This window comes from Hydra vulgaris, chromosome 06 (genome assembly GCF_038396675.1).
Source record: "Hydra vulgaris chromosome 06, alternate assembly HydraT2T_AEP".
In the NCBI taxonomy this organism is placed as follows: domain Eukaryota; kingdom Metazoa; phylum Cnidaria; class Hydrozoa; order Anthoathecata; family Hydridae; genus Hydra; species Hydra vulgaris.
In genome coordinates this window covers 44,683,295-44,695,952 of record NC_088925.1, presented here as the reverse complement: position 1 = coordinate 44,695,952, position 12,658 = coordinate 44,683,295, and the positions used below count along the sequence as shown (strand labels likewise).

The 12,658-nt window shown below is 25.8% G+C and overlaps 1 protein-coding gene across 12 annotated transcripts in view; it reads right to left on the bottom strand.

Annotated features, from left to right (window-relative positions):
- The window catches only part of LOC100209244 (chromodomain-helicase-DNA-binding protein 3), a 48,270-nt gene that overhangs the window by 18,851 nt on the left and 16,761 nt on the right, over window positions 1-12,658 (bottom strand). For 4 of the 12 annotated variants that reach the window (XM_065800247.1, XM_065800249.1, XM_065800246.1 and 1 more), the window contains 9 exons: window positions 10,965-11,072; window positions 10,048-10,282; window positions 7,344-7,516; window positions 6,018-6,273; window positions 5,598-5,707; window positions 4,473-4,678; window positions 4,170-4,271; window positions 3,949-3,987; window positions 3,785-3,851 (listed from right to left, as the gene is read on the bottom strand). In XM_065800247.1, coding sequence (XP_065656319.1) covers window positions 3,785-3,851; window positions 3,949-3,987; window positions 4,170-4,271; window positions 4,473-4,678; window positions 5,598-5,707; window positions 6,018-6,273; window positions 7,344-7,516; window positions 10,048-10,282; window positions 10,965-11,072 — 1,296 coding nt within the window. Of the gene's footprint in view, window positions 1-3,784; window positions 3,852-3,948; window positions 3,988-4,169; window positions 4,272-4,472; window positions 4,679-5,597; window positions 5,708-6,017; window positions 6,274-7,343; window positions 7,517-10,047; window positions 10,283-10,964; window positions 11,073-11,424; window positions 11,728-12,658 lie in introns of all 12 variants that reach the window. The other 8 variants (XM_065800243.1, XM_065800245.1, XM_065800242.1 and 5 more) reach the window with 2 other exon arrangements.

The following is a 12,658-nucleotide window of genomic DNA, read 5'->3' as shown; positions in this document are numbered from 1 at the left end:
GTTTATAATGTTTAATATAAGTTACAGAAGCTTGTGCAAAAACATATTTCCATGAGAAGCAAGTAGGATATATAAGAGCACAAGAAATCAATAGATGTTTTATGAGCACAAACGATGCTAAATATAACGTAGTTGGAAATTTTATATAAAACTTATAAACTATAAATTGTTAATTACAGGTCTGCATTACGCAGCTTGCTTTTTGCCTTGGAAAAGGCCATTTGCCTGGACATTCAGCAGTTTTGCGTTATGCAAAAACTTTTATCTTTTAGAATATTTATGTTATCTTTTGATATCGTTTACGTGACGTTTATTCAGAAGAAATAAAGTCGTAAGTAAAAGCATTTAACCGCAATTGTAAACTAATAGATTTTTTGTTAAAGAAACAGTTTGTTTAATAATTTTTTTGTTGTTGTTAAAAATTAGTTAAAGAAAATAACATTTTATCTTAAGAAATTAAATATATAAATTCATTTTAAATATAAAAATTATTTTTTGTCATAATAGTTTAAAAAATGCACGATTTATTTTGATGTAAATATTTTATTAATAAGATATTATGTTTATTGTTAATTCAATAACGCAAAGTTTTAATGATGTTCGTTTAATTTATGAAAATAAATTATGATTACGAATATGTTATCGCTAACTGGTAAATAATAAAAAAAAACTCTTTATTGTTTAAAAACATTATTAAAAAGAGTTCACAAAATAAATAAGAAAAAATTTATTAACAGTTAATAAAATAATCAAAAACCAACTGTAAAATTATAAGAAAATAAACAAATAAATTACATTTTATAAAAAAAATATTTTTTTCAAAAAAATTTTCAGTTCATATTTGAAAAAAATAATAAAAATGATTTTTCAAATAGGAACTTAGATTTTATTTGTAACTTTTGTTATAGTAAGGAAAAAAAAAACTGTTTATATGATTTTTAACGCGTTAATAAAATAACTTTAATTACAATGCGGTACTTGAAAAGACGCTAGTGACGCAATATAACTTCTAACAATACAAAATATATTTGCTGAGTTGAGTTACTTAGAAATATGATACGCGTTTTCGTTACGCAGCGAAATCTCGTAACAAGGCCTGTAATTATATCTAAATTTTAATAAAGATTATTAAATAATACATATTATAAAATGTATATAATATACTGTTTAGAAAAGAAAGCGCACCCTACAATAACATTCACTGTCTAAAATATGAAAAAATCGACTAATTTTTCTAAAAGTAACCTTCACAAAAGCTCCCATTATGTGTTTATTTTTTTTGACTTTTTAGCAAAATATTATTAATTTTCATAAAGTTCAACATAGTTTATATTGAATTTATCAAATAATTAAAAACTGTTTTTTTTTTTTTTGATTTATAATTTTTTCTCTTTAATTATTCATATTTTAGACATTTTTTCGTTGAAAACTAAGTGTTTCCCCCAACAAGACATATTTTAATTTTATTTATTTTTTCAGATTCCCATAAATCCCCGCAAAAATGAACTCCAATTACTTTTAAACCTTGATAAAAACAGGAAAAAAAAATACACTTTACCGTAACATTATTTGTCTGAAATATGAAAAAAGTGTCTGATTTTTGTAAAAAAATTGTAAAAATACCCTTCACAAAAACTCCTTTTCTCTGTTTATTTTTATGACTTTATGAACCAAATAATCAATTTTCTTAAAACTCAACATAACAATTATTAAGTTAATCAAAAATTTGAGAAAAAATTTTCTTTTTTAATTATTGTTTTGCCCTGTTAATTAGTCACATTTTAGTCATTTTTCCGTTCAAAACAACGCTGACCCACCCAGCAAGACATTATTTTTTAAAAGATTTTGCAGATTCGGAATCTCCATGAAATTCTTCACCAAAAGTAACCTTGTTGTTTTTGAAGTTGAAAAAAAAAAAATCAACACACCCTAATGCATATGCAATGTATTAATCTATATAAAAGTATTAATATCTTAATATATACCAAAACCAAAACTAAAGGAATTTTGTTTTAGGTACATATTTGTTTATACAGTAATGATCATTGAAATAGCATGGCCCATAATATTTTCTTTTAATTGCATTTTATAGCATTTCTACATATTTAATTGTAATGCAATTCTTATAATAATTTACAAGTTGGAACTTGCAATTTTTGTTAGGAAATACGACAATGTGACAAAAAAACTTTTATTGTTAAATTTCATTATGCCAAAGTGCTCAAAAAAATAGCACTAGTGGAGTATTTCATTTATTTTAAATTTTTTTTTCAATAAAACACATAAGTGAGTACTGTAACAAGGCATTGTAAATATTGTTTTTAATGTACATTTAACTTTCTTGTAGTAACTGAACATGGGGCAAAACAAAAATTGCTCTGATAAATCCAAGTTTAATTGCTTCCAGTCTAATGGAAAGTCATCAGGCCTTCATAGGCATCCTATGAAGCAAGAAAACAACCTTTTGTATACTCTAAAGACGGTGAAGCACAGTGAGGATAATATTAAAGTTTGGGGTGCTATGTCCTGGCATGGTATCGGTCCACTAGTCAAAATTAATGGAGATTTAAATTAATACAAATACAAAGATATGTTACAAAATGTAATGGAGCTGTATGCTGATGATAACCTACCCGTTACCTGGATTTTAATGCATGACAATGACCTAAAGCATACTGTGAGTCTGTAAAACTTGGGCTTGAGGGAAATTAAAAAAATGTTCTAGTATGGTCACCCCAAAGTTCTGATCTGAATCAGATCAAGAACTTATGGAACAATGTTGGAGTGGCTTTATGAGCTAAGCAAACATATAATTTTCATCGTTTTTAGGGGGAAATTCAAAAACCCTGGGATGCCACAACTGCGCAACAATGTCAAGGCTTGTTATCAGTATGCCATCAAGATGCGCTACCATCAACAAAATATAAATGTTAGTTTTAATATTTTGATTTAAACTTTTATACAGCAGTGCTTTTTTTGTTTGCTGTGAAATTTCTATGATCACTATGGTGATCACTAGGGCGATTCTATGATCACTAGGGGATCACACGTTTAGGTGCTTTTTGTTGTATTTAGTAAACTTTTCAATTAAATGCATACCAACCTTTGCTTAAAATTTGTCACTGTTTTATTTTAATTGATGTAATGGCATTTTTATACATAGCTAAAATAACTGGTATTAATCATATATAAAATACAGCAGTATTTTTTTGTTTGATGTGCAATTTCTATGATCACTAGGGTGATCACTAGGGTGATCACTAGGGTGATCACTAGGGTGATTCTATGATCATTAGGGGATCACATGTTTAGGTGCTTTTTGTGTCTAGAGAAGTCAAGAAAAAAATCCAGTATCTTGTGAAATGGAGAGAGCTTGGCTATGAAATGAGTACATGGATAAACAGCAGCATGGAATAGAGGAACTTATTTCAAAATCTTTTTCATATCGATATAGATTTGACAGAAGAGGGAACTATTCAACTACTTATCTAAAAATTTCTATGATCACTAATTTTTGTTGTATTTAGTAAACTTTTCAATTATTATAGTTATACTTCCATTAAAAATGATTTTTTATCCTATTGATTGAGCTAATAAATCCTATTAAGGCAATAAATCGAAATTATTCAATATGTTTTTAAATTTTCCTAATAAAGAAAGAAACTATACTAACTCTAATGAAAAAAACTGTTAGGTGTGCTATTTCTGTGATCACCACTGTAAATACATATACACAAGCTGATAATAGAATTATACTAATCATGAAAAATATTTTTTACTGTACCCAGCCTTCTCTTTTTTTACTTGACTTAACTTTATCTTTTTTCTTCAACTTCTTCTTGTATTGAGCTCTAAATATAAAACGAAAAGCACTTTGATATAAATATATATATTTAAAATAAAAAGCATCTATTTTTTTAACGTTTGTGTTCTATCAAATAAATATACCTTAAGTTGTTGTATATCTCTATATACTTGTCAAAATCACTAAAAAATTAAAATTTAACTTAAAATTAAAAAAACATAAAAAAAAGTCAATGATATAAAAATAATCAACAACTAAATAATATAAATTTAAAAAAATTTGACCTCAAATAGAGATAAAATAATAATATAAATCTAAATAATAATAAATAATAAATTAAAATAAAAATTTAATTATAAAATACTCAATATCTTTATTGCATTCATCATCTTTAAACTCCCATGTGCTCATTTCATAGCCAAGCTCTCTCCATTTCACAAGATACTGGATTTTTTTCTTGACTTCTCTAGACACAAAAATGAAATTAGTTTATAAAGCCTTCTCAAGAAATTAACTACTCTCTATACAAGAGAGGATTTCTTAAGAAATTTATTTAGCAATTCTCTCATAATCCCTCATAAATTAATTCAACCTGATTACATGAAGAGTCTTCAAAGCAATCTTTTTTAATATAATATTTTTTATAATTTAAGTTTAATATGTTTACTTGTGCCATAATATTCTGTGTATTTGCAACCATTCAGGTTTAATTCCATATTGAAAAAATCTGCCATCAAGATTTCGCTTATGTTCAACCTCATCAACATTGACGTCTTCACCCTCCTCAACAGTTCCCTCTTCTGTCATTGGAGGGTCATTCATATCATTTTTGCGACAAAAAAATCGAAATAAGGATATATGATATTTCTCAAGCTAAAAATGAAAAACTTATAATATATATAATAGATTACTATATATTACATATAATACTAATATAATAATATGTTAATATATACTAACATAGTATATTGTAGTACTAATGATATAATAATACTAATATAGTAATATACAATGTATTACAATAATGTTTTAGATTTTTTTTAATTTTTGATTAAAATTATAACTGTTCAAATAAACATCTTAAATATTTTATATACTTTTGCTGGTTAATTGCTTTAAATTGCCTTTAAATAATATATTTAAATAAAGTTTAACTATTAAGCTAAATAATTAAAAGAATGCAAGTCAAGAATGCAGCTATAGAGGTAGATACTATGAAAATGTATCTACCTCGATAGCTGTTCAATTTAAAAATGGACTTGTTTTTTATGATATAATGTGAGCACTATTAAGACTAAATAATATACAAGTGAAAATTTAGCTTCATGCTAATAAAGTCTTAACATTAACTTGTTTAACCAAAACAAAAAAACTTCTACTGGTTTATTTTGGCAAAAGAAGATTCAGACATGTTCTAACCTTTATAAAAACAATCAACTTTTAACTATAACTTTGAATTTTATTTAAGTTTTGTATGAACTGAAAATGATTTAACCCTACCACAGACCTTTAAACTGGAAATAATTAAGTTTTGTAAAAAAGTAAAGTTGATAATGTACTAACTATGCGTTTACTACCAGTAACCAATAACAATTACCAGTAACCAACCGCAACTACCAGAAACTATCAGTCAACTGATAACGGCTGCTAATTAACTAATAATAACTACAAGTTAATTAAATTTTCAATGAATCCTTTATCTCAACAACTTGCAAAATTTATAAAAAAATAAAATTATATAATGCAAAATTTATAAAAAACATCAACTTTTTAAAACTATTTTTAATTAAACCTGCAACTCATCAATCCAATGACAATTCCAATATGACATATTTGCATATTTGACAAAGAATTTTCTGACTTTATATTGTTCATCTTTGGCACCAGCAGCAATTTCTTCTTCTAAAAAATGAAACACTATTTTTTATTTTGAGTCTTATTTTTTTGTTTGTTCAATTTTTAACAATAGCAATATCCATCCAACATTATTCAAAGATTTTTGTAAACATTTAATATTCTTGAAAATTTAGTTATAAACTGGAGGATAAAAAACAGCAACAACAACAACAACTTAATACAATACTATACGATATGTTTTGCAACAAACTACTTATATTTAGCAAATTTATTTATTAACATTTTTTAACTTTTAAGCAATCTTTTTATTAAAAAAAAGTTATAACATTTTATTTTTATTAAAACAAAATTTTACTTGTAGGTGTATGAGTTAAGAACTTCCAAAACAAAATCCGCTCAACTTTTCCAGGCAGTTTATCTACTTTGCATAAAGGACATTTCCATTCTCCTTCAGGAACAGTAATAAGCTGTGGTTTTACACAACGCATATGGTATGTACCAGGACAAAAATCACAACACAACAACTCTCCACCATCTCTACATATTTTGCAATAATCACCATGAAAGTTTTCATCGTCTTCATCTTCCTCAACAGGACCACTCAACTCATCCTTCAAATAATTATATGAAAAAACTATATATATATATATATATATATATATATATATATATATATATATATATATATATATATATAAATTATTTTAAATTATTTTAAATTATTAAAATTATTATAAATCATTATAACTAGAGATGCCGCAAATATTTAGTGACTAGTCGAATATTCGGTCACTAATTGGTATTAAGCCCAATACTGAATACCAGATTGTAACAAAAAAACAAAGCATAAAAATGGTAAAATATAATTTTTTTATATATCTTTAATTTAACAAATAATTGACATATTTTATACGTAAAATCTATTTCTTTAATTTTAGTGTGCATATATACATATATATATTCAATGATATTAAACTCCACAAGGACTAGAGGACCATGTGGTTACAACGCTCATTCAACTCTTTAATCTCCAAAACTCCATTTAAACTCCAAAATAGGAATACTGACAAAAAAGGCCGCTGGGTGGAGAAACAAGCTCATGCAACAATAATTTTCTTAACAGCACTTTAAAGCAAATTTTTCTTAGTTTTGCTATCCCCTATATTTCACTCAATTGCAAAGCAATCAAGAAATATTATATTAAATATAATAAATTTATATAAGTTTTTCCTACGTAAAAAAATACCTGGTTACTCTAATTTATAAAAATATTTGAATGTGTTTAATTGAGTAGTAAGAAATTTCAAAAATATGTTGATTTTAATGGAGCCAAAAAATTTGAATGTCCCTTGTGAAATTTATATGTTCTTTTTATTTTAATTCAATTGATTGAAATTGTCCTCACCATTTAAATTAAAATTTTTATTAATTTAAAAATTCTTGAAATAAAAAATTTATATAACAAAAAATATCATTTAATTTCATTTATGTGGCATTTATTAAATGAACATTCATATATTTGAACAATATCTGTGATCTGCTCTTAAATTGCCACACACACACACACACACACACACACACACACACACACACACACACACACACACACACACACACACACACACACACACACTCAAACACACACATATATAGCTTGAACCTTAAGCAACTTGATAATTACCTCACACTTGGGGCAACTCCAATCTCCTTCAGGAACTTCATCAAGAGGTGGATCCAAACAAGTTAAATGCCAAACACAAGTACAAGTATCGCACAATAAAATATCTCCTCCTTCACCACACACATCACACACTGAATTGTGGATAGGCTCTGGAAGAGTCTCACCTTTAACAGCTAATACATAAAAAGTATATATAACTAAAATACTATTAACAAAATTCAATATAGGTTCATTTTTTTAAAAAGAATTGCATATTTACAAATAATTCTCAATAACTCAATGCTCTATGAAGAGCCCTTTTTAAAAAAGATCAGAAAATAGGGAAATAAAAAGGCTGTAAAAAGACTGTTAATAAATAGCCTTGAAAATGTGAATACATTTTATAAAAGTCATTAAACATGATAAAGCCAAATTTAGCTAATTAAATTGATATCAATTAATCATTAAATGATTTATTGATGAAACTTTTTTTTAGATTCTAGAATAGAACTAATTTAGATTCAAATATTTTGTATCAACAATAACTTTTAATATCTATATAAAAAAAAAATTAAATTTTAAGAAAAAAAAATTTTAAGGAAAATTAAAGGAGGCAAAGTATATTCAAAGACAACTTTTGCTTCCAGTTAACTGTCTTTTAGCTAACGCTACTAGTTGCATCATACATTACATCATTCTTTCTGTCGGATTTACCTTATATGATTACTTTATATTAACTATAAATTGTAAATTTAACTATTACCAGTCCTCTCTGTTTAGCCAGCGCTTTCACGCTGAATTCTTTTTGCGCTTGCCCACATGCCCGCAAAAACTTTGGTGACGGCATAAAAAAGCGCTTGGCAAAAAAATATAGCGTTTTATTTTAAATTGCAACAAAAATTTTTTTTGTTCAATAGTTTTTCTTTTAAATTATTTTATCTAGTATTTATTTAAAGCATTCTTTTCACTATTTTTGTTTTAATTTAAATAGCAGAAAAAAATGAACTTTTTATACCGCGCAGGCTAACTTAAAAAAGACCTGGCCAGCACTTTTTCGTGCGGTGGCATTAAATTTCAAATGGAGAAGACTATTACCATTTTTATTTTTCCTGTTATTTTATGTATTACATGTAAATGTTTATGTTATTTACGTATTACATGTAAATGTTTATGTTATTTATGTATTACACAAGACTTCCTGGAAAGCATGCTTTGCACGTTGCACGTGCAAACGTGGATGAACAAGTGTTGCACGCTTTGTTCATCCATGTTTAAAGTAACTTTTTTAAAAAAAGGAAACACAATTGTAACAAAATATCAAGTTTAATTAAATAAACTAGAAAAATTAATTAAAAAAATTAAATTAAAATAATAATTTTTTTTTATAAAATTTAAAAAAATTTTTTTTTTTAGAGTTGTTAAAAAAATATCTTTTATAATGATTTAACAACAATTGTAAGTTTTAATATGCAATTTATTAACGATTTTTATCAGTCCATATAATTAAAAACATTTTATTTGTTTTGTACGTTTAATCGTTCTGTACGCCTTTTTTTGTTTTTAAAAATGTATTTGCTAAATTTGACGTTTTTCTCTCAATACTTATATAATAGGAAAATAAGAAAATAAATTGTTATTTATTTATAAAATATATTATTTTTGTAAAATCAATATATAATTTTTGTAATGACGGAATAAGTTAAATAAAAGAATAACATGGTTTCTTTAATAAATGTATTTACCGCATTTGATGCATGTCTGAAATTGTTTCTTTTACAATGTCCAATGTTAATACAAATTACTATAGATAATGAACATAACAATTGCTATGTTTAAAAAAATGTATTTAAAAACTTAAAAAATGAGTTTTAAATAAGCTCCTAAACATTTTGTTAAATTCAGTAAAGTAACAATGCACTAGCCCACAAGCTTTTAGAGCATTGTCAATAACAATAGTTCATCAAGAAATAAACTATTGGGTTTAAATGCACAACTTGGATAATCCTACAAAAGTGTAGACTATTTAAATGGGAGTATTGAAAACAACCAAATAATTTATATTTAAGTATTAGTGTTTATGACTTTATTTTTTTACACAAAAAACTTGTTTAAAAAAAAAAAAAATTTCTTTTACAAATAAACAGCAATTAGTTTTCTCACCTTTTAGCAAGTTTAGCAAAAACATTTGAAAAACATATTTAAAAATTTCCTTAATATACTGACTGATATAAGTCGCAAAAAAATTGTATCAATCAAAAAACATTTTTATTTTCATTATATTCTTATCTACTTTTTTCCTCGACTTGTATCATTTTTGGTAGTGGAAAATAATAAATGCTGTAAAAATAAGAAAACAAAAACTATAAAATATTTCGGTATATTATTTTTTTGACAACTTTTTTTAATATTCCATTTTTTTTAGCTTATTTTATTTAGATTTTCTATTTCGTTTAGTATTCGGTTATTTTCTTTGAGTGTTTTATTTTCTTTAGCTTTTTATAGCTTTATTTTGCTGTAAATTCTTAAAACGCTTACTATATAAAAATGTGGTCAAGTCTAAAAAAATTACTTTAAGCATGAATGAACAAACTGTGCGACCACACATGCTTCCTGGGAAGGCTTGTTACATGTAAATGTTTATGCTATTTATGTATTACATGTAAATGGTTCCTGTTTTAAGGAAATAATAACTTAAAAACTAAATAAAAATAAAATATGTTATAACCTTTTTTGATTGAAGAAGATTTTTTAACTATCCCTGCAACTTTTTGAGCTTTTTTCTTTTCTTTTTTATCTTTTGTATTTTTTATTCTTGGTCCTGTTCTTTTTTTATGCTTTTTTTTTTCAGTTTCTTCTTCTTGTTCAGCCCGGGTTACCTCATCAAGATTTATTTCATCTAAATTGACAATACCTTGTCTAGCTGTTTTTTTTACTTGTCTAGAAGTTTTACGATCACCAGCCTATCATAAATTATAATAAATTAGGTATTATTGAAATTTTATGCATATATAATAACAACAACAACAACAATAATAATAGTTTAGAATTGCAGTGACAATGAATATTTTGGTATCCATTATAATTTGGTCTGTTTTTTTGATATGGTCTAAAAAGTCTTTTAATAGTTATATAAACAAAAGAAGTTGATTCAATTTTTTTATCAACTGATTTTTTTTTTTTAAAGACTCAAAAAAAAATTTTTTAATAATAAAAATGGTGTTTTACATTAATTGACTTATATTTGAAATGGTTACCAAAACAAATTAATGTATCAATTGCCATAGTGCCATTGTTTCAAAGAAAAAAAAAAATTGACGAAAACAAAATGTTAGGAGGAAATTTTTTTATCTACTTGCAAAAACATGCCTTGAATATTACTTGACTATAACATATTTTAGATCAATTTAAACATATAGTGGATGCATAAAGGAGTAGAAGCATTGCGGTAGCTATATTGAAGCATTGTGGAAGTTTATAAGTACTAATTTATATATTTGAAAACAAATAACTTTTGTATGTAGGCTATATAAAGTTGATAAATAAATGACTGCCGATCATAAAAAAGTGGCAAAAAATTTTTTTTTTTAATGCGGTAGTGGTAATAATAATTATGCAAAGTGATTTAAAAAAAAAAAAAACTACCCTAAATACTTTGTTCCCTCTTTTAAAAACTTTCAATTTTAAATCATTGGAAGATTCGTCTTCTAAATATTCTTCATCACTTTCCAAGTTACTATAAGGGGAACCGGGCTACAAGAAATCAAACAATATCAAAACTAAACTCTAATTTACTCAATGTTATATAATTTATACTAAATGATTTTTATTAACATTAGTAGAGAGTAAATGATATAAGAACTTTGGAAGCCTGTTAATGAAGACAATGTCCCATCCTTTATGGAAAAAGTAGTTATTTTCTAAATAATGTTAGAATTTCTCTTGTTTTTACTTGTTTAAAAAAGTTTCAAAAGTTAGAAAATTATTTAATGCCCTCCATTCATTTTAATTTTGTTTTTGTCAATAATTTTTTTTGTTTTACTTTAATAAATCTTTTTTTACAATGGCATTTTGTTGTCAACAAAAAAAAGAAGAAAAATATTACATGGCTCTCTTTTAATTCTGGCTCTGATAAAGGACTTCCCAAAAAAGTTCCTTTTAAACGCTCTATATCAGGTGTATCACTTCTAAATTCTATTCCATACAGCTCTTTAAACTCACGCCACTTTGCACCAACCAATGAAGTAATGTGGAGTCCAGAAGCTTTAGGGTTGGATTCCTGTACCTTAGATCGTACATGTTTGTTAAACTGTTTATAAGTCATATCACTAAGAAGCTCATCAGGAATATCAATATCAACATTAACTAGATTATGAGTAGTACATATCCAGTCTGAACCCTTAGCAGCCTAAACAAAGTTCAATGCAGTAAAATGAATAAAATTAGATTAATACCGTTCTCAGATTTCATTTAGTTAGAGAAAACCGTTTTATTTATAAAAATAATATCAATCCTCCTTAAATCTCATTTTGGATGGTTACAGTAATACTTTAATGATGACATGCAACTTTGAAGGATATTTGTGCTTTCTGTGAGTGGCACACATTTAGAATAAATAGTTTTCTGAGAAAAAAAGAGTTTACAAAAGAAATTTTCTCAAGAGAAAAATGCTTTAAGAAAAAGATAAGAACTTTTTAGAGGGAAAAATAAAATGTATATGACATAATCACAGACTTTAGCGAGCCTCGCTCTGGGGGAGAAAACCCTTTAATGAGGATATATCAGTATTATTTTGAACCTTTTTACTCTAAAACATCTAACCAACAAACTGCAACCAAAGAAATTAGAACAAAGAGTTGTAAAAATAAACATAACTCAAGTTATTGCGTGTTCTAAAGGTAGATTTCTTAGATTATTACTCTTGTATGCTAAATACACAGGAGGGTATTTAAAAATTTTTGAAAAATCTTAACACCCACCCGATTTTTATTAAGACCCATCCCTGTTTATTAATTTTTAGTTGTTATCATCAAAGAAACTTTCAAAACTAAAAATAAAGTCAGTGTAAATCAGACTAAAAACCGTAAAACAATAAAAAATCGTGTGAATCTTGAACTCGCAAAAACCAGATTTTGGTTTATTCCTCACCATAAAATATATGTTAGCATATTCAATCCTATTGAAATTATAATAAAACAGCGATTAAAAAAAGTGCTGTTAACTTTACTGCTAGCCACACTGGAATTAAATTGTTTTATGCGTGTTCTGTAATAAATTTCCACCCCCTCTTTTTTTTTTTTATTAAGAACTTTCTCTTTTTATGATATTTGAACTAAACT